Source organism: Anoplophora glabripennis, unplaced genomic scaffold, assembly GCF_000390285.2.
Source record: "Anoplophora glabripennis isolate ALB-LARVAE unplaced genomic scaffold, Agla_2.0 scaffold9, whole genome shotgun sequence".
Taxonomy (NCBI): Eukaryota; Metazoa; Arthropoda; class Insecta; order Coleoptera; family Cerambycidae; genus Anoplophora; species Anoplophora glabripennis.
The window spans coordinates 1,064,538-1,087,573 of record NW_019416258.1 but is presented as its reverse complement, the minus strand read 5'-3'; the positions used below and the strand labels follow the sequence as shown (position 1 = coordinate 1,087,573).

General features: G+C 31.7%; 2 protein-coding genes across 4 annotated transcripts in view; one reads left to right on the top strand and one right to left on the bottom strand.

Moving 5' to 3' along the window:
* LOC108909240 overlaps positions 1 to 14,775 on the top strand; it is a 31,342-nt gene extending 16,567 nt beyond the window's left edge. Inside the window, exons 5-15 of one of the 3 annotated variants that reach the window (XM_018713514.1) lie at positions 126 to 360; positions 871 to 3,639; positions 5,564 to 5,729; positions 5,786 to 5,864; positions 6,032 to 6,190; positions 6,532 to 6,624; positions 6,681 to 7,230; positions 7,292 to 8,515; positions 10,598 to 10,747; positions 10,850 to 10,907; positions 13,505 to 13,594. In XM_018713514.1, the coding sequence (XP_018569030.1) occupies positions 126 to 360; positions 871 to 3,639; positions 5,564 to 5,729; positions 5,786 to 5,864; positions 6,032 to 6,190; positions 6,532 to 6,624; positions 6,681 to 7,230; positions 7,292 to 8,515; positions 10,598 to 10,747; positions 10,850 to 10,878 (5,454 nt within the window). In that variant the 3' untranslated portion in view covers positions 10,879 to 10,907; positions 13,505 to 13,594. Of the gene's footprint in view, positions 1 to 125; positions 361 to 870; positions 3,640 to 5,563; positions 5,730 to 5,785; positions 5,865 to 6,031; positions 6,191 to 6,531; positions 6,625 to 6,680; positions 7,231 to 7,291; positions 8,516 to 10,597; positions 10,748 to 10,849; positions 10,908 to 13,504 lie in introns of all 3 variants that reach the window. The other 2 variants (XM_018713506.1, XM_018713521.1) reach the window with 2 other exon arrangements.
* A 5,034-nt stretch (positions 14,776 to 19,809) lies between these two features.
* Positions 19,810 to 21,231, bottom strand: LOC108908889 (phosphoglycerate mutase 1). Its single transcript, XM_018713068.2, has 3 exons — positions 20,931 to 21,231; positions 20,168 to 20,665; positions 19,810 to 20,102 (listed from the first exon to the last, which is right to left on the bottom strand). The coding sequence occupies exons 1-3, from the start codon at positions 21,028 to 21,030 to the stop codon at positions 19,936 to 19,938; spliced, it is 765 nt and encodes a 254-aa protein (XP_018568584.1). The 5' UTR covers positions 21,031 to 21,231; the 3' UTR covers positions 19,810 to 19,935.
* Positions 21,232 to 23,036: the final 1,805 nt, after the last annotated feature.

Here is a 23,036-nt window from a genome sequence, read left to right as displayed (position 1 = left end):
TAATTACAGAGTATTCATTTAAATGAAAAATATCCTAAACGTACTTCTGGTACTCTGTTCAAAACTGATTTTTTTTCAACTGGTCTGTTGTAAATTGCTCTTCTAAATAATTCTTATGGGTTCAGAGAGAAGAATCGATGAGGAGATTGTTGGAGTGGAAACAAAGAATGTTGCAGTCCCCTCTAAACAGAAAAACTCAAGGTAATCGGGCCTACTCTAGTAGATGTGATAACTACCATATAAACCCCGAAAATGGCTATCCTGTGCATAATCATCTGAAACATGGTGAGCCCCACCTAGATGATAGACGGTCTATCACCAATATGCCTCAGTATAATAGTTATTCCTCAGACGATGAAGGTAGGGTTTTCCTTGTAACATATGTGTTATGTCATTTCATGGCAACAAAACTGACATTTCCATACAGTAATAATACTCTTGTTATGCAAATTTAAATATTCAAATAATATATTGTTTTTCAATATATTTTTCATTTTAATAACACTCTATATCACTAGTAAAGTTAGAATGTGTTCAGTTTTGTTGGCAAGTCGCTAATTTTGTTTTAGTATGAATGTTAGTATGTGAAAAATTAGGTATCTGAGAGTAAGGCTTTTGTCGATGATGTTTTCTGTGTATTATTATTCTCAGGGACTTAATTGAAGTTAGTAGTAATAGTACATTGGTGACAGGTGTTGGGGTAGTCTACATTGGTCCTTCCTGCCTGGAGAAACTTGGGTCTCAGACATTCTGTAACTAACACTTCCGGTTCGTAACTACTTAACTTTCATATTTCTACTAACAGATTAACTAATTTGGAAAGAGGCCTTTCTGATGTAAAATTTGTAAAATTTTTTATGGTTGGTTCAGAAAATGAGGAGAGAAGCAAGGAAAGTGTGCACTCCCAGGCAGGACGGACCTTGGACACATTTCCGAATAATTCCGAGTCACCTACACCTGCACATACCACTTCTACCACTGTATTTAATACCTTCAAGGAACCTGATAAGCCATTAATGCACTCTGACTTTATGCATGACACACCTTACACAAATATCTTCCAACTGCCTGAGGATGAACCTTGCAAAGATTCTGAAGATAGCACATTCACCAAACCTCTTAAACAGTTTAACAAAGAGTCTTCCAATCTTGCACATGTCTCTAGCTTAAAATCTGAGTACTTCGATAAGTTTGAACAGAGCCCTATTATTACCGAAATCAAAAGTAATGGTGCACTTGTCAAATCCATCTTAGCCGAATTTGAGACAAAGACAGAAGAAGCCAACGAGGACACAACTGAAGAAAAATCTGATGATGCAATCGACATAGACTCGGTAATAGAAGAAAACTATATGACGATGACCCCAAAGAAGAGTGTTTTAGGTCCTAGAAGTAGTACCAACAGCGATGCCACTGTCATATTTAATGATTTAGAAACGGACGAAAATCACTATGTGGAAATGACTCAAAATGCAGATGCTTCCCTTTTAGGATCTACTTTGGCTAATAATGACTTAATAGAGCAACAACCTTATGAGATGGTGTGTTTTAATGAGGGAAGACTAGAACCTGTTTATATGGAACTCAAAACGCCTGATCAGAAAACTGATAAAGACTGTAAAGGTTTACCTGATATTTTAATGGCATCGAAAAGTAAAAAGGCTGGTGCTAGCAAATCAGACAGTTCGGATGCTGACGATGAAGCTTCAAAAGATTTGAACTCTTTAGATACACCAAACCAACCTAGGTTTAGCTTGTCCGATACATTTAGACCTGCTTCTTATTATCTTGGAATTAGTAGAACCGCTCCAGAATTCCAGGACAGTTCTGACAGTGAATTAGTATCCCCTCCTCCCATACCATCTTCACCTCCTCCACTAGACGACCTAGAAAACATACAAGATTTTAACTTTACGGTTCAGGATAAATCGAAGAAGGATGAATCGTATCGTTATAATTTACTGGCTAGGTTACAGGTTAATAGAAACTCGGATCAGTTCTTCAACAGCGCTAACAAGAATTCAAAATGTGCTACTAAATTTGGAAAAGGTAGTACGCAGTCGTTGGATGTTAAAAAAGAAAGTTTCTTTTCAAACAATAAAAGTGATGTTTCCTCTGTATGTAGTGCAAATATAGACACTGAACTTCGATATGACAGTAGATTGTCACATAACAGCGACTCAGATGTAGAAATTCGTATAGCAAGATTAGTAGACTATGAAAACATGTTGAAAAGACGACCAGTGTCTGAAGAATTTTGCAACGAATTAGAATCTCTGGATGGTACATTCAGTAATGATAATTTAAATGATTTGCTAGTCAGTAATACTAGCTTAGCAAGCAATGAAGAAAGTGTTTCTCATATAGAGTATCATGATTACGAAAATTTCTTCATTTCAAGTTACCCAAAGGGTAAATCAGTAATTCCTGTTGCTAAAACTCCTCGTCCTGCAATGGCTAGTCCTGTTATATCGCAAAGTGCCATAAAAGAAACAAACGATATACAAGCCAATGCTGAATTTCTACAAATAGGTCGATCAGAGAGCAGTGCTTCTACTTCTGCGGAAATAAGCAGCCTACTGCACAATTCTAATTGTTCTACTCCTGTCGTAGAGCAAGATGTAATGTCCACCTCATCTTTATACATGTCAGATCGAAGGGACAAATCAGCAAATTCGTCCTTCAGCCAATCTGCTGCGCCATACTACTACTCTGATTTGTCCGTCAATACAACAAATACAGAAAGCGGCTCAATGTTAACACTTAACAATCAAAGAGGTGCAATGAATGGCAGCAAACGTGATATTACTCGAATAATGAACCCTATAAAATGTAATAGTCATATAAGAAATTCATCGAATGCTAGTATTGAATGCGATATGGAAAAAGATACTTTTAAGTTAGCTGCAGAAGCTAGATCTGTATCTGTGGATTTCCTAAATTTAACGGATAAATCTGGTAGTATTGACAAAAAAAATATATATGAATCGGACACACTGAAAAGACAAAAGATTTCTGATTTGGCAACACCAGAAACTAGAAATCTGTATCCGATGAGGAAAAATGATAAATTTAACACAGAAGATGATACATCAGTGCGTAGGTCACATTCTTTAGAAGGATTGCTTGAAAATGTCCTAAGCGAAACTATAGATAATGATGTTGTGGCAGAGAGTGAATCGGAGAACATCGAAAGGCATCAAGTCACATCAGAAGGTAGTTATTTGTGGGAAGAGGATTCGATATGGAGAGAAAGGTTAAGGTCAGCCAGTCAAAGACATACAAAGTCAATGGAAGACTTGGATAGCATAGGAGAGGTGAAGAAGAAACAAAAAAAGTCATCTAGAGGTATAAGTCGAGACGTGACTTACGTAAATGACAATTTTTTCAAGCAAGATAAGCATCAAAAAGAACAGGAAAACAAAGAAACGAAGAGTAGTAAGAATGAGATTAAAAAAGAGGGTAGTTTTATAATTGATAGGGAAAAGCTGAGACAGTGGGATTTGCTATCAAGTGCACCATCCGATGATCAATTATCCACAACAACGGCTGTACAGGTACAAGAAGGTAATAACTTGGTGGTAGAATTAGGTGAGGGGAATTGTGATCCAACTGAAAATAGCAACACACAAGAAGCAGGTACATATCACTTTTTTCCTAGGGTTTTGTAAAATACTGTAAATAATGTACAATGTGTATGATGTTTGCCTCTATACTGTCACTTTTAAAATTGAATTATGTTTATAGCAGAGATTTGTCACACCTAAAATACAGTTTGGTGCATTAATAATCAGGATTTGTTTTGAGACACATGATAATAATGATATCTATTTTTTATATACAGGGTGTTTCAGAAAGACCTCCTGTAAATACAGGGGGTGATAGTAAGACAAAAAATAAGAATTTTTTGTCTTATAAACTATATGTCTATCTCCTCTTGTTTTCGAGATACAGAGCGACAAAATAAAATTTTTTAAATAGAATTTTTACAAAAATTTCCAAGCTTTGCAAAATATTTTTATGAAATTTAATATTCCGGGGTTTTTAGGGATGCCAAATATGCTGGTCTAATTATTTTTTTGATATTTCATAGAACTTGATATTACAAAAATTACTCAAAATTTAACGATCTTTCAGATTGACTGTATTTCCATGTTACAAGGAACAAAAAATTTTTTAGTATCGCCACGCCATCTACAGAAAGATTTGAACTAACAATTCTAACTACAATTTGAAGCTATTCGAGGGATCTAACAACCACAATTTTCGAAACTAAAATAAATTTCCTCATTTCGGAGATATGGCAGCGGAAGAGTTAAATGGCACACTGTATATAAAACAAATTTATTTGAATCGTACATTCAAAAAGTTAAGTGTACTGGTTTTTAATGGAGCAGACTGTCTATTAGGGTGGCCCAAAAAAAACAAACATTTTTTTTGTCTTGTGAAAATATGTTAAAAATTGAATAATTTTTTAAATTTTTTTTCGTTATTTTATCATTTTCTAGGTTGAAAAAAATCTCGATTCTGAAAATTTCAAATCGATATTTTAATTTCTAAAGGTCACTCATAATTATTTTAACTTTCAAAGTAGTGTACCTGTTTCCGAGCGACCTGTAAAAATAAATATCAACGAACTAATATATTTTTTTTATTGAATTTGATGAACAAAAGAATAGAAATAAATTACGACACTTAAATTTTAAAAAATTATAAAATTATAAATATTTGATACTCGCAGTGCGGTCATAAAATTTCCCTCGAGAAATTTTTTAAGTGTCTCGTGATTTATTTCTATTATTTTGTCCATCAAATTCAATAAAAAAAATTATTAGTTCTTTGATATTTATTTTTAGAGGTCACTCGAAAACATTTTAGGTACACTACATTTAAAGTTAAAATAATGAGTGACCATTAGAAATTAAAATATCGATTTGAAATTTTCAGAATCGAGATTTTTTTTCAACCTAGAAAATCATAAAATAACGAGAAAAAAATAATAAAAAAAAATTGTTGACGATTTTGGAAATTTTTAAAAATCTTGAGCGACCTCTAAAAAAATTTTTTTCCAGCTGATTTTATAAGGGGGCTCTTAAAACATGATAAACTAACATATTTTCACAAGAGACACAAAAAAAAATATTCGTTTTTTTTTTAGCCACCCTACTGTGTATATTAAGTTGTCAGTGATTGGAGGATAAACAATATGTGTTATTAATCACTCTAATTTAAAAGTGTTGGGAAAAGATTTTATTTATTTGCAATTTACTGTTTTATGTAAATATGGTTTTATTAAAACATAGGTTCAACAGAAATCGGAGTGACTCCAAAGAAATGTACAAAAATTCATAATTACTTTTTAAATGATGCAAAAATTGTCTTTTATATAAAAGAATAAATTTTTGTTTCTCTTTATAGACTTAACCGAGTTAAAATACTGCGAATTTTTATTTTTATGGCAACTTTTTTCTTCAGCGGTTAATTGTTATTTTCCATTATAAATCAAAAACCACTAAAATATTATTTTATGCCTGTTCATTTAATTACACAATTTAAATCACAGCCTCAGGTTCGATATCGATAAACCCTCGAGATGTATCTCAATTGAACATGAGAGACACATTTCCAAGATCGATGTCTACTAAAAAAGTATGGCCATCGAATCAGCCACCTATGGAATCAAAATCTGTCACCAATTTAAGCAGAAATAATGAAATAGAGCAGTTTGGGTAAGTGGCACTGGCAATTTTTCAAACGTTTTGCTATTTTCTTGTTTTACTTCTAGTCCCTCGAATCCTCAGAATTACTACCCAGGACAGCATGATATACCCCCTGAAGTGACTCATCAAATTACTTCTAGAAAAGTTAGTAAATATTGAATCCATTTTAATAAGGAGAAAAACTAGTTAAAAAGCATTACGTATTTTTAGTACTGATTATATCTTTACTTATTTTTCTCACAAATCTAGTTTTTCTTTGACTACTGTTTTTTTGTTTTAATTTAATTTTTTAAATTTGTTGTCTTCATCAGGAAAATTGGCCTGTAAACGATAAAATGAATGTGTCTGCTGGCGAGTTACTTGGTAGAACACATGAGGAATTAGTTTTGTTGTTAATTCAATTGCGCAGACAAAGTGCGCAAACTGTACAAGCGATTGAAAATTGTTACAATGAAATTGACACGATACAGGTTTGGTACCTTTAATCGCTTATAGTGAATTCATTTTTAAAATGTCTCAGATCAACAACATTTATATCACTTTAATGGATGAGAAAACGAAATTTTGTTGATTTGAAATAGATTTTAAATGACTTTACAAGAAATAAATACTAAATTTTCAGGCCTACTAACAAATAGACTACTTGGTGCTTGGGTATCTTTAAGTAATCATTTAAATGCCTATAGCTTATATTATATTTATATCTGGTTCCGCAAATGCAATGCAACTATTTGTAGTTGATTCTTTTATTGTTAAATTTTTTATAGTCGATCTCTTAAACAATTTTATCATTATAAATATGTTTATTTAGGCACAATTGCATATGATGGATCAGGCTAGAAGAATGGAAAATTTGCAAAAATTAGAACAAATTAAACAACATTTGTTGGAACTAGAAAAACAGGTGCGTACTTATGAACTCTTTGAATGACATGAAATAACTGAATACATTCTTTTTAGTATGAAAAGGGGAAACCGTTGGTAAATTTAGTAGACAATATGGTAAAACTTGGTTCTTTATACCGCGTCCCGACAGATAGAACCAATTTAACTCCTTATATTCGCGATCGTTTGGAATTTAACCAACAGATTCAAGAGCGTAGGCTTTTAGCAGAAGAAAAACGTGAATGGAACAGATTGAATCCGAACCACTTCCACCTGCAAGAAAAAGTGCAGCAACTCTACCAGTTGGATCGGTTGATACATGAAGAATCGGGCACTTTGCAGAACCTTCAACAGGATAAAGAGGACATTGAAAGGGCCTTAGGCGGATTAAGACATCGCCTTTCTAAAGGGTTTAACGATCCGGCCGAGATAGAACAAGCAAGGAAGCAACAAATTATGTTGGAAAACGAACTGAGCAGAGTGCACTTGATGTTAGCACAAAATTCAAAAAAACTAGAAGAAACAGTCGCTGGAAATGCTAGGTTAGAACAGGAACTTCTAGTTCTGAAACAAAAGTTGCAAACTTCTAGACAGCAGAGGAGTTCACAACAATTTTCTAATGCTGGTACGACATTATTTGTTTTATATCCCAACATTTTTGTTTTATAATAATTCGTTGATTTTAGGCGACAGTTTGACGTGTGCAGTAGGAAACAGCGCCATGTTAGAATCCGATTTGCAGAGAGTACAAAAGAAAATTGGAGACCTTCAGAAGCAACGTCAAGAACTGAGTATACAAGTACGACAACTTACGGACAGATCGAACAACATACCACAACAGAAGTCATCCCCCAGTTCAGTACAAAGTAGTCAGTGTAAGAAAAAAATTACTTCACTATGGCGTGAGACTGATTTGGATACAATGAACATCGTCGACCATGGTGAATTATGGGATAATTCAATAAGTACAAACCCTTCCACTCCCCTTTACATAAACACGGATATGAAACTTGGCGACTCCGACTTCTATAATCGTAGTACAAGATCTAGCGATTCGACAAGTGATAACACTTCCTTGAACTCCAATATACCTCAAGAGAAACAGGAAATTAAAACAGTACGCATAGTGAAACGAGAATCGGAAAGACGACAGAGAGATAGAGAAAAAACTACCACGGGTAAATGGGACACGGTTATGGAGGAAGATGATTCTTCCCAAAATTCCAGTATCCTTTTCAGGCCTACGCCCGTTCAAAAGATCCAAAGTGCCACCAATCTAGCTTCGCCAAGCTACGAGGAACCCAAAACTGACTTGCTAAGCAGGCAGAACTCGATCTCCAGTCCAAATTTGCCGCAGTGCTCAGACGGAAGGACCACATCTAGTACGGACGTTAGCACGGATAAATCACCCGAATTATCCCCGATATTCAAAAGCGAAGCCGCGCGTCAGATAATCACCGAAATGTCTATTCAAGATACACCAAAACATAACAACAGACGTGCCATTCCTAAAGAAAAACGTAGACACTACACGGCGCCACATAACAACCTGATAATGAAGAGCTTACATCAGCTTCCGACTGACAGCAATGCTTTCAACAAAATGATAATGAACAGTCGAAGAGCCAGGGATGACATGGACATGGAGAGGGCGCTACGGCAGAGAATCGACGCACCCGATGTCGTCCGATCCACCCTAAGCAATAAAGAACTCAAGTATAACGAAAACACCATAGATAATATTCTGGGCACCCCAAATAAGATTAGCATACCTGAACGGTACATACCTGAACAGTTACCACAGTTATCGGCGGAAGAACAAGAGTATAGGCTGAGGAAGGTAGAATCGATCAAGAAAATGCTTTCCGATACTGCTCTTATCAGTAGCAGTTCGGCTAACCTGAATTCAAGTAAGTTCCTTTTATGTTTATTTTAATATTTCTATATGTCAACACTTTAGTATGAAAACATGCTATCTCAGATTTCGGTTAAAAAACATGCTATCTCAGTGTGACTAGAAATTTAAGTTGGCACATTGAGTGATCGAAACCATGCATTTATAATAAACTTATATAATATATTTTTCATAAAGTAAGGAATATTTATGTTCAGGTACACTGTTTATTTTATTTTTTTTATTTAACATTTTTCAATTAATTTTGTTAACTTACTGTAATAAAGATAAAATTCTGAATTAAAAAAAATAGAATAATATACAGTATGCTGCAACACGTACATTACTCGACGTTTTTTGAAATAACAAATTATAAAAAGAATAGTGTATACCTTAATATATAAAAATGAATAGCGCACTCTTACCTGATTCATAGTCACTACTCTTACTTTTATTAATAGAGTTAACATAATAACCAGAGTATAAAGTTGAATGATGTGTATATATCGATGCGACGGACGCATATGATATGCACGTGCAGACTTCCGCGGTTCCCCATGCACACATGTTTATCATCAGCAGATCATAAAGTACCGGTAATAAAAGTGTCGCATACCTGCATTTCATTTCCGAAGTCTATGCAAGGACGCGGTTACCGTGTTTTTATTGAGGTGCAGTAAGAACGATTCGGACCCGGAGTTTGGGACCTAGCCTGGTCCACTATATAATTCTTTTTATTGCAGTCTCCTTAGTCTGCATTAGGCATACAAAATTATTTTCAGAATAAATTGTGCATCCCAGATTTTGTGAAAAAGAAAAATAAGTGTATCAAGAGTAGCGACTATAAATCAGATAAGAGTTCGCTATTAATTTTGATATCAAAGCAAACTTGTGTGAAAAAAAAATCGAATAATTTTTTGTAATAACAAACATTTTTATACTGGGTGTAACGTAAAGGTTGGAAATAAATTAAAGGATGTATTTTTTTATTTAAAAAATATTTTTTGTCATATGAAGTTATGCTCTACGGGTTTAATTTTCCAAGCTACAGGGTGCTAAAAAGTTTCAAAAAATTTAGTTTTTCTCCAATAACATTCGAACATTATAAGATAATGAAACAAAATTTTAGGCTTAGCTTAATTTGATAATCCCCTAGTAACAGGAAAAAGATTGACATTGTAAGTTGCTCATTGGCGTGCGTACGAATTGTACCGTAAGGTTTCTCAAAGAAAATTGTGGTACGCCACTGGTAAAAACATTTTTTTAATATTTTTTTATTTTTTATGATCCACTTTTTATTTTAAACAAAGTTACCCTCTTACGTTTTATTTCTAGCTCTTGTGATTTTTGCGTAAATAAAACTTTTGTAAATACCATTTTTTCCCACTGCTAACATAGGAAAATAAAAATAACAAAAACATTATGAAGTATGCTTTGACTCAGCCACCAAACATGGTCAAATAGGCATTGAAAAAAGATTTTTGCATTGAAAATGATATTAAAAAACTAAATTTTTTAAAATTTTTTAGCGCCCTGTAGCTTGGAAAAGAAATCCCCTAGAGCATAATTTTATATGACAAATATTTATTTTTTAAAATAAAAAATTCACCGTTTAATTTATTCCCAACCTTTACGTTATAATAGTTAATTTTAAGAGCATATGAGAATTTTTTATATTATTAATTATTCCCAACCTTTACGTTATACCCTGTATATTAAGAGATATACACTATTTTTTTTATAATTTGTTATTTCAAAAAATGCCGAGTAATGTACATGTTGCAGCATACTGCATATTATTCTATTTTTTTAATTAACAATTTTGTCGTTTATAACAGTAACTTAACAAAATTAATTGAAAAATGATGAATGAAAAAATAAAATAAACAGTGTACCTGAACATAAATATTCCTTACTTTTTGAAAAATATATTATTATAAGTTTATTATAAATGCAGGGTTTCAACTGAGATAGCATGTTTTTACTTGAAGATCTGAGCTAGCATGTATTCCAAGCTTAATTTGGGATAGCATGTTTTCCAACCGAAATCTGAGATACCATGTTTTCATACTAAAGCATTGGTATATGCATTTTTCAGCCGAGGATAAGCAAGCTGATAATACAGCTAACAGTATAACGAATAAGGCGACTACGAAAATGATTGAAGAAAAAAAACAGCGGGAACATTTGTTGCATCTCAATCAAATTCTTGCCAAACAAGTTATGGAAATGAGTAAAATTGTCGCAGGTAAAATTTCACATTGTTCATATTCATAAAATATAAACAGCATGGCATTCACTTTATTAGTTTGCATTTTTTTTATTTTGTTTTTTATTTTTATTTTCGTAGGTACCAACTCTGCAGACGAGAAATTATAGTATGAGTAGTCGTGCTTGCTCTAGTTAAGGTGTGTGCATTTATTTATTTTTTCCACTGCGTTCACGGCTGAAAAAATATTTTTTTTTGCTTTAAATAATTTCACATTCATAACCTCATTTACACCATAAAATAAAGTTAAATAACCCCACAAAAAATATTTTTTCTTTTTTATATTTAGTATATTATAAATAAGGACATGAATATCTATTTTAATGTTCGTATGTATTGTTTTAGACAGTTTATCACAGAAAAAATCTCAAATCACTAATAGTGAAGATGGTACGTGTTGTGTTTAGCCTGTTTTGTTTAGAGTTAATACTGAATTTGACTTGTTAAACATAACTTTATTAAACAAGTATTGTAATAATAATTGAGTAAAAAATAACGAATGATCTAATATGCACAATTTTCTAGTTTTTATTTTTATAACTAATTTCACCACTCGAGTAACTAATTCAATGGAAGTTTTCTAAAGAAATTTGGAAATCATCTACCTAGTAAAGAACATCCTATAAGTACATAGGCCGACAAAATTTTACGAAAGTCCAGAACCAGAGACCGGATCTAGTGTACCCGAAGGATTTTGGTACGCTGATTATGAATCTGAGCTCAGAATTGGCCCATCACCCTAGGTTCTCGAGATATTCTAACCGAAAACTGCAAAAATCGCGGTTTTTTGCTATATTCGAGGTCAGATTACAACGTGAATAAATTTTTTTTCTAAAATCTCATTAAACCATCTCAAAGTATCACTCTTACGCTTCCAAGGGCACTTCGATTTTTTTAAAACCTTTTTTTTCCATAGAGATATAATAGATTGAAGTTTAGTATTTCAGCGATTTCGTTACAACATGGAAATAAACAAAATTTATCCAAAAGTGAGATATGAGTATTTATATATTTCTTGAGTCGCTGAATTTGAAAACACTTACGAACCTGCTCCATAACCTCAATATTTCAAGATTATCTAACCTAAAATTGTGAAAACACTATTAAATGAAGCAGATACTTCTGTGTACACACGCCGTTACATTCGCATGCTAAGCTCATGATAGGTTCATCATAAAACACTACAACCTATGACAAGTGAACCTAAATGCGCAATAACCAGCGAGGGTTAAACCCACGACAGGTTAACCTAAATGCGCAATAACCTGCGAGTGCTAAACCCGCAACAGATAAATCTAAGTAAGCTATATCCTGCGACACTAAACCCACGACAGGTAAACCTAAATACGCAATAACCTGCAACGCAAGGATAAATTTTGTTTATTTCCATCAAATCAAAATTGCTGAAGTACTAATCTTCAATCTATCTTATCTCTATGGAAAAAAAAAGATTTTAAAAAAAATAGAAGTGCGCTTAGAAGAGTAAGAGTGGTACTTTGAGATGGTTTAACACGATTTTAGAAAAAAAAATTAATTTACATTGTAATCTGATCCCGAATATAGCGAAAAAACCGCAATTTTTGCACTTTCAGGTTAGAATATCGAAAACCTAGGGTGATGGGCCAATTCTGAGCTCGGATTAAATCAGCGCATCAAAATCCTTCGAGTACACTAAATCCGGTCTCTGGTTCTAAAAATTGTGGGCCTGTGTTATCTGAATCAATAGTCACAAAAGTTTTCTAATCATGACATACTTCAAAAAATGTAGAAATCTTTTAGTAAGGATTGTAAATTATATTCAATAAGGATATTTATAATAGTATACAGGATGTTTATGAGCACTTGGACAATTACAGGTTTTAAGTCTAGAAATTCACAGAAAAAAATATTCATATAATTGTTTAAGTACTGCTGACTTAACCTAGTGACACTGTTGCCAACTGTTACTATTCAGCAAAGTTCACTTGGACTTGAATTTTTTTAATACCTAACATCACCGAATATTAATAGTCTGAATGTTTTATTGGGCTATTTTTTATTTCTGCTCGTATTAAAATCAGTTGTTTCTTGTATTTTGATATTAAGTCTAGAATGGGTAAAATTGTAATAATGGGTGTCACTTTTGTTATTACATTATTACAATTATGGCACATTATTACAGTAACCATCGATTTGTAGATATACTGTAAATGTAGACAAAATGTTGTGGCACAGAAGTATGTATGCGTAATGCTGCCAGATTTATATTACTCATTTAAGGAGCTTGTGATACTAATTAGTTATAATTCCAGGTGGCAATATGTATCTTGTATCACGATGAATACATGTTGGTCCTTTTAACTTCAACAGTTTAAAACAGAATATGTTTAAATTTTTTTGCTTGTAAACACCCTGTACGTTAATAAAGACCTTTTACAGTGGTTTTTAGTTTTGTCCCAGAGTATAGACTTTGGGAATCATTAATGTAATTTGTTTAATTTTTTTGTGCTTTCTTCATTTTCAAACTTAGTTTATATTATCTGAGCGTTAGTAAATAATGACTTTTTACAATTATTTAGATAACACTTTAAATGCAACTCTTATTTATTCATTTCAATTTACATCTTGACTAGGTAGATTTTTTTAGTTTCTTTGTTATCGATTAACAAAACTTGTCAGTTATTCGACGTTGCAGTTGTTTGAGATTTTTTAATGAAGTTGAGAACCGGACATATAGAAATTTTAATTTTAATTTAGTTAAAGCACTGGCAAAGTTGCCTCTACAACTCCATCAGGTGAGCACCGAGGAAGAAGATTCTTCACCTTTAACTCCATTGCCCATATACCAACAGCGTGATAACTTTTATAGTTAATATATTTAATTTAGTTTTGGTGGTACAAATTTAAATAGTTGTGTTCAAATGTTTGGCATGTTGTACATTTTAAATATATGCAGATCTCCACTCTAATGTAAGTCTCTAGCGAGCTCTGAAACGATATTCAAAATGTAAAAATAAAGAACTGACGCCAGACAATAAGATGTAATATAGTACATAAAACACAGGTGAATATAATAGAGTTGTTGTTACGGTTATAAAATTTACCTGTGGCATATGAAATAAAAAAAAATATGATTTTTGTTTATAAAACGCATGATCTAATAATTTTTATTCAAAATTAGAAAACTTCAAATTGACATTTTTGAAAACCGACTGATAGAACGGAAATGTGGTTAGGTGTTATCTCGGATGGCCTAAATGCGGTTCTGGCTTAGTTGAATGTATATTATAAAAGTTTTGTTGTACAGTTATTAGATAGGTCTAACGTATTGTTAAAGGATAATTATTAAACTACATTTTGTTAAGATTATGCTCAAGATGTATTTAAATGTATATATATGTTTTTATTTTTTGAATTTTTAGGGTGACGGTTTTCAGTCGAACCTCCTCCGTTTTATTAAGATGTTCACACGAAAATGACCAGTCACGGTGGTCTTGACTGGTCAAATAAATCCTTTATTTTTGTAGTGACAAAATGATTTTACAAACGTTTGTTAGAATGTTGTTAACCAGTTTTGTGATTTCTGGATTGTAAATATAAAAGTTAATAGGCTGTGTTCTCGTATGAAACAAATGTCAATTTTATATAGAGTTGAATTTTATTGGTTTTTTAGTTTTAAAGTTGGTTTTTATCTAGATGTATTTCTTGTGAACATCGTAACAAGGGGCAACTATTCTAATACTACAATCCGAATTTTTCTACCTTTATTAGCTAATAGTTAATTTTAAGAGCATATGAGAATTTTTTATATTATTTATTGCTATTATTAGGATAAGCCTTTGTATAGATTGTATTCTTTATTGTAAAACAATATTATGATTATACATAAGCCACAGAGTTATTTTATTTTGGTATTAGCACTGTGCCGCTCAATGTTGTTATAGAGAAAAAGCAATATTCAAAATTAGTTTCGGAAATATTAAATCAGCATGTTTTGTTCTTTATATTCAATAAAATTTTTAAACAGACAATATTGTCTCATTTGATATTACATTTCGAAAAGCAAGAATTGTACTAGGAAGGGTTTTTCCATATCACGATTTAGTACTATCCATATTTTCAACTGCTTCGTAGCGAGGCAGAGTTTTCTTCAAAATTTCGATAATGGAATGAGTAATTAGAATAATTTCAAATCGATGTTTACTGAATGTGCACATCTGTGCAGTATTTCTTCTGATAATTAAAATTAATTGTCCTGAACAACTTCTGACAAATTATGAACAGAAATCCTTTAAATATTGTGTATGAAAAACTTTATCAAAGAAATACTGAAAATACATACAGTGTGACCCATTTGAAACGGAGACACCCTCATAAAATTTTTATTTACAGGGCAATTTTGACCAACTTTATTTTGAATTGTAGAGGGGAGAAAAGTGTACTTTAGGCCCAAGTCTCATCCTCTTTATACAAAAACCAAGGCCTACCAGATCATTTTTGGTAAAAATTGAAGAAACCATATTAGCAATTTTTTTGGAAAAAATCTGAGTACATCACTGGATTATGTGCCCCTTAAAATGGGCCTATACCAAATTTCATAAAAAAATATTGCATATTAATAATTCTGTGACAAAATAGAAAATCACATTGTCATGAATTTTTTTCGTCTGACGAAGCAATTCATGGAATAAAACTTCAAAAATAAAAGACAATAGGTAACTATTTTTGTTCATAACAATATTTAACAAAATTATTGAAGTTTCAGAAGAGAAGAATTATTAATTAAATTCTTGTTATTATCTCCACCAATCCTCCGTTTATTTCAAGGCACTTATCATACCTTTTTCCTATGTTCATGGTTACTTTTCTCAGTTGTTCTGGGGTAAGATTTGCACATGCTTCAGTTATTCTAGCATGTAATTTTTCTACCGACTGTGGTCTTGACTTATACACGTTTTGCTTAAGGATACCCCATAGGAAAATGTTGTGTGGCGTTAAGTCAGGGGATCTTGGCGGCCATTCAGTAAGAGGACGTTTTATTCCATGGCTTGCTTCGTCAGACGAAAACAAATCATAATGTGATTTTCAATTTTGCCACAGAATTATCAATATGCAATATTTTATAATGAAATTTGGTATAGGCCCATTTTAAGGAGCACTTAATCCAGTGGTGTACTCAGATTTTTTCTAAAAAATCGCTAATATGGTTTTTTCAATTTTTACCGTCCAAAAAAAATGATCTAGTAGGCCTTGGTTTTTGTATAAAGAGGATGACACTTGGTCTTAAAGTACACTTTTCTCCCCTTTACAATTCAAAATAAAGTTGGTTAAAATCGCCCTGTAAATAAAAATTTTATGTAGGTGTCCCGGTTTCAATGGGTTACACTGTATACAGGGTGTTTTTCTATGTTGCAGCTTTCATTTTTAACCTGATGCAGATTACAACAAAATAAGTATGTTTTTCGTTGTGAAAGGTACATATTAAATAATTTTATTGAAAGCTGAAACGTTTTGTCATATAGTGGCAAGTTACACATGATGTTTCGTAAAAGCTATAGTGATTTTGGTTTTCATCAATATCGAGCTCCAGACCAAAAGTACCAAGTAATCAAGAGTATAAATTTAGAAAATAGAAAAAAAATATTTTTCAAATAAATAGAATCTGTTGGTTGATTTTTAGTTGTTTTGTTTTATAAATATAGTAATTTATAATTTATCAAATGAATTTTATATTTATAAATGTTTTTTTTTTTGTCAAAGTGATTGCCCTTTTTGTCATGAAAATTATTAATATCATATTATATTTCATCCTCAATTTTCATAGTGTAAAAATTATTTAAAATTGCTTCAATTCAGCATTGCCTCAATGTTGGCCAGGCTAAAACAAATCCAGTATCAACAATTAATCTTCAACATCTTCATTTAGATCTGAACTTCATTACTTTATCTTTGAGATTTCCAAAAATATATTATCTACTTAAAATTACTGTATTACACCCTGTATAAATTAAACACCAAAATGATAAATAAACCTTATAATTGTATGGCTGTAAATAAATAGTTCTAATAATATATTTGCAGTACAATTGGATTGTTATAACATCATTAGAAAATGTCGTTTGATATAAACAACAAGTTGCGGGTAACTGACAAATTCCCATATAGACCAGGAAAGGAAACATATTGAAATTTATTATTATAGGCGTGATTTTATTGTTGGAAAGTCTTGGGAATGATAATACAAGCGGCGTCTCATCTCGTGACTCATGAAAAAAGTATAGCGGCATTGTTTTTTATCAACAAATAGGTCAAAAATTCGTTATTTTTCGTTCTATGCGTTATTGTAAAAAAGCTATTAATCTTAGCAAAAAATGTTCAACAGACGATTTGATCTAGATAAACTCATCTTTAAAATGAGACTTTATAAGTTAAAATTTATTGCAAAGTTAAACGGAGTGCCCTAAAAATGAATTTTTTGAAAAATTTTTTTTGCATTTTTTTTTTTAATTTGAAATGTTTTAGACAATAGTTCTCAATAAAAAAATATTGTCAAAATTATTTTAGCCCTTCAAAATTTATTTAATCCCCTCAACCCCCAAAAAAAATCTATATTTTTATTATTTTTTATTTTTTCATATATTTTGTATATTGATTAAAGGATGAATTATTTTGTAAAATTATTAATTAATTATATTTATTAGTATAAAAATATATAAAATATTTCCATAGATACTGACAGTAGAAATTTATTTTTAAAATTCATTATAAATTTCAACTTCAATTTGAGGGTTGAGGGAGTTAAATTAATTTTGAAAAAAATGTCACAATTATTATTTTGACATTTTTTTTTATTGAGAACTATTGTCTATTTTTCAAAAAATTCATTTTTCGGGGGTAGGGAGTGGTTTTACAAGGGTAGAAATAAGCTATATCGAGGTGTATATAACTTCTTTCAAAAGTTAAGAACCGCGGAGTTATTTTATTTCTTTATTAGGGAAAAAAGTGCCTTTTATTTGTTAAAAATTATATACAACTAAATTTGAAAAAAATTTATTTTTTTTTAACTAGAGGATACTTCTTTCGAAGAAAATGGGCCCAAAAAGAATGTTTTAGTCAAAACCCTGCCCCCGGAATAGTCATTTTAAAATGGGCCTTTTTTGCAAAAATGGGCTAAATAAATGGAATTTTGCAAAAACTATTTGACCAATTGAGCCCATCTTTTGCACATCTCTGAAAGATATAAAAACACATTTTGGTAAAATTAGATAAGATTTTATTAATTATTTAAAAAATTATTAACAATTAAAGAAAAAGCACTTTTTCCATTTAATTTTGCAATAAATTTTTTGTTTATATAGCAATTTTAACTTATAGTCTCATTTTAAAGATGAGTTTCTCTAGATTAAATCGTCTATTGAACATTTTTTATGATTAATAGTTTTTTTACAATAACGCGTAGAACGAAAAATGACGAATTTTTGACATATTTGTTGATAAAAAAAACAATGACGCTATACTTTTTTCATGACCCACGAGATGAGACGCCTCTTGTATTATCATTCCCAAGACTTTCTAACAATATAATCACGCCTAGTAGTTTTCACAATTTCTCGATGATTTTTCACCTTTATTTCTTGGTCTAATAGTTATCAGCCTGATTTTATAAATTTTATGATCAATGACCATTTTCGACATACAGGGTGGTGAAGTATTTTGTATGTTAATATATTTTATATAATCTAAGTTGTATAGAGACGGTTGCAGAGCAACAAAAACAAAAATGTTGTTGTTGAAAAATAAAATAAAATGATGACATGTTCTAAATTCTATTAATTTATTTGTGCAGTTGTACAACCTTCAGGAAATAAAGAAAATTAATCACATCAGCACAAGAGTTTATACAGTCCACTCTATCGAATAACACAGGGTGTCCTGAAATTATTGCAACAAAATTTGGTCATAGATTCTTAAGACAAATTTAAGGGACCCGTATTTTTTATTTTTGCCAAGTGGCCCCTTCTTTCAGAGTTACAGCCTCCTGAAATTCGCCCCTAAGTATAATTTTTTTTATATCTCAGAACTCTGTTGTACAAGAATCACTAAATTTGGTACACAGGGTTTTTATGACATGTGGAATCTGATGGTGCTGCGCTTTTTGGAGGGGAACCCCTTAAGACAACTTTTCGTGGGCATATTTAAATTTCTTAAAAATTATTAGTCCGCTAGAAAGCCATTAAATTTAGAAACTTTTTTATCTCTTGATCCTCTTTTCATAAAATGTCAAAATGTGATCAAACACATCACGAATCGCCATTTTACTCAAAAACGTTGCGTTTTACGAAAAAAATATCAAGGGACAAAAAAGTTTCTAAATTCAGTGGCTTTCTAGCTAAGCAATAATTTTTAAGAAATTCAAATTTGCGGATAAATTTTTTTGGTTCCAGACAATGGAGCCCACGAAAAAATGTCTTAACGAGTGTTCTCCGCCAAAAAGCGTAGTACTATCAGATTCCATATCTCATAAAACCCCTGTGTACCAAATTTAGTGATTCTCGTACAACAGTGTTCCGAGATATAAAAAAGACTATTCTTAGGGGCAGATTTCAGAGGGCTGTAACTCCAAAAGAGGGGGCTACTTGGCAAAAAGAAAAAATACGGGTCCCCTAAATTTGTCTTAAGAATCTATGACCAAATTTTGTTGCATTAATTTCGGGATACCCTGTATAATACAAAGTATTATTATTTGCATGAGCGTGTAGGTATGATTTTTGCTTGGAGTAGGCCTTAAGGGGATCAGCTGGTCAGCCAGCTAGTCCGACCAAAAACATATTGGATCATTTTTTTTTCTCAGGAGGGTACCAGGCTCTCTAGAGAGGGCCATGCCCACCACCGTCCCCTATATCTATGCGCCTGATGATTTAGACTATTTCCGTGAAGGAAATAATGACTGATAAATGTTAAACTGGAGAAAATAGAATATTAAACAGTTTTTAAAGATTTTGGAGGGATTTCAAAAAATTTATAAAACCTTTACTGCTAATGTCTAAATAAAAGAAACGATGTGCACTGTAATTCAGTTATATTTCTTCAATACTATTACATGATTCATTGTAACTTTATTAATAACTTATTTAAAATAATTAAAGCATAAATTAATAATGGAAATTTTAATAGAATTTGTCGTGATTTTATTTGGCTTTGCCTTGTGCTGCGACGGCTTCCATGGCTTTTTTGACAGTTTCAGGATCACCCAAGAACTGTAAACTCTCGATTGGTTTGAGATTCTCATCCAAAGTATAAACAAATGGAATACCAGTTGGTAAATTAAGTTTCATGATTTGATCGTCGGTTAATTCTAAAAATTCAAAAAACGGGATTAGAAATTTATTTTAAACAACAGTTCAATGTTCTACTACTTACGATCAAGATGCTTGACAATACCGCGCAGACTGTTGCCATGAGCTGCGATTAAAATCTTTTTCCCAGCTTTAATTTGCGGAACGATAGTTTCATTCCAGAATGGCAGTGTACGTTCAATGGTCAGTTTTAGAGATTCAAATTTTGGAAATTGGTCTGGAGATGGACCATCAGCATAGCGAGAGTCCTTTACAATGGTGTCATAATAGGGATGATCAGGTTCCATTGGTGGTGGAGGAACGTCGAAGCTACGGCGCCAAATAGCTACTTGATCGTCACCATACTTGGCAGCAGTTTCTGCTTTGTTTAGACCTGTCAAGCCACCGTAATGCCTTTCATTTAGCCTCCATGTTTTAACGGTTTGAAGGTTAGATTGACCAATCTCGTTTAAGATGGATTTAAGGGTTTCTTGAGCCCTTGTTAGAACTGAAGTGTACGCTATGTCGAACTGGTAACCTGAATCTTTCAATGCTTTGCCAGCACTCAACGCTTCTTGTTTCCCTTTAAATAATAAAAAAAACAAATGCTAATTATAATAAATAAAAGGGTTCAAAATTGAAACATTACAAGAAATATTGCGATAACTCATTTATTTCTGATAACATACGAAATTCATTGCCATATAACTGTGTGGAATAATTTTATCAATGCTATACTTTTTTCCTAAGCAGCTACATCCCTTGGAAAAATATTCTTCAGTCAATTTAAGCTAGGTTAGGTGGAAAGGTCATACAAGGACAAAATGTACAGTAATTATTCTATTTACCTTTTTCGCTCAAATTGGCATCAAACCATCCACAGAAAAGGTTTTTTTCATTCCATTCTGATTCACCATGACGAACCATAACAATTTTATAGGGTGCCATCGCTTTTAGAAAATTTGATTCACACCTTCAACACCCCAAAAATATCACCGTTTAAATGCAAAGATGAAGATTGAAGATGCACAATGAAAAAAATGCAGTCACGGGAACTTTCAGTGTTATTTGTTATTTAACCCAGGAGTTTTCTCGCTGAGATAGAGATATATAGACGTAGACTTTTCCTTTACGTGCCAGACCATAGGCCAGACTATTGGATGCAAAGTGCAAGATAAAAAGAAATAGATACATTAAAACTAACCCAATATGTCACGCCTTCACATCTGGTGACATCTATTGTCTATGATCTCAATTCTGAACTGTCGATCCGAGTACAGCTATAATCGTGTAGAGAGCATAGTGGTTGTTTTAACAAGTTTAGTGTCAAAGTTAATTTTATGAGATTATTTGAATTAAATTTGAAAATATTTCGGGCAAGTTTATTTTTAAAATGTGTTGTATACTTAGTCAGCCAGATCTTCCATTTATAATAGCTATGTACATTTTTTAATGTAGTAAAACTTGGAAGCCAACAGTTTTTTGTCATATATATATAATTACTGTTAAAACTGAAATATGTAAATATTATGTTGTTGCAATCTAATCATATGAGTAAATAAATATTTAGTTACTCATATGAATCTAATCAATCAGTGCTCTTGCAGCATTAGAAGTAATAACAGACTTTTTTAAATTGTTTTTTTTCAATTTGACATGTTACAAAGGTTTTCATCTACTGAACAGTTGTATACTTGTATACTTTTTCAAATTGTGGATTAAAATGTATTTACATTTATCTTAAGCCCGGCTGTATATTAAGAAAATTTTTGACATATTCAATTCCCTTCTTCCCCATCTTAATTAAATCGTAAATCGTGTCACGTCACAGGAGATCAATCACTCAGATTCTTCATTACACTGATCACATTCATTACATTGCATAAAATGAATATTTACAGTTGCGGCCTTAACCATTGCGAGGCTCGGGGTGGTAGATCTTTGCCCTTGTGCCCTTGTTCTTTGTTAAATGTACGTAAATCGAATGTAGATATTTCTGACAATTTAAGAGAAATGCAAAAGTTAGGTATAAATTTTGAGTATTCAAATATTATATTAAGAGATTTTTAAAAGTTATCAAATACAAAGACGACAAATTTTTAATAATGATAAAATAAGGTACGAGATTCAAACATATTTTTCAATTATGTTTTACAGTCAAATTACAAAAAAATACTATTATCTGCTGATAAATTAATTGATTTTGATATCAATTATAAAATAAATCTAATAAATGAGAATTATATTTTATTTAGGCACCTGTTAAGTACTGCTTATTAATAAGTATTAATATATGTAATATGAATTAACCAACTTTATTTTATTGTCATATACCTTTATAACTAGTAACTAAGGATAATATAAAGTTTTAAATATAAACTTTTTTTTACTTGGGTTGTTGTGTGAGGCGATTGTCCTGCTTGCCACCCCCATAAGGTCACCACTGTTTGTACTACTTATATTATGTATGTATTGATACATTTTCTAGTACTTGTCGAATGCATACAAAGTCAAATTAGTTGTGAGGTAACAAGTAGTGAGTAACCAGCTTTATGATGATATTTTGAATAAATTTTGTGATATGATTTATACAATTTTCGTAATATTCTTCGAAAATGTGGTATAATTGGATTTGTTTTTAAATTACATATATTTGTTAATTGTTAGTAGTCATGTTTTATAGTATTTGACTGCTCATATGCCTCCCACAGATTGGAGTGTAACATATAATAGCAGTATCTAAAGTACTGTATATTTTGAGTAAATTTGAGTTCAATTAGTTTCTGTTTATTACATTAAATAATACTGTGATAGTTTTATGTAGTGAAATTTTAAACAACTAATATAAAATCTTTACAGGTAAATATAAAATATTTGTAACTATAATGTTGAGAGATACTTCTCAACATGTTAAAGATTGGGTAAGGAAAATAATTATTCAAGCTTTTCCAAGT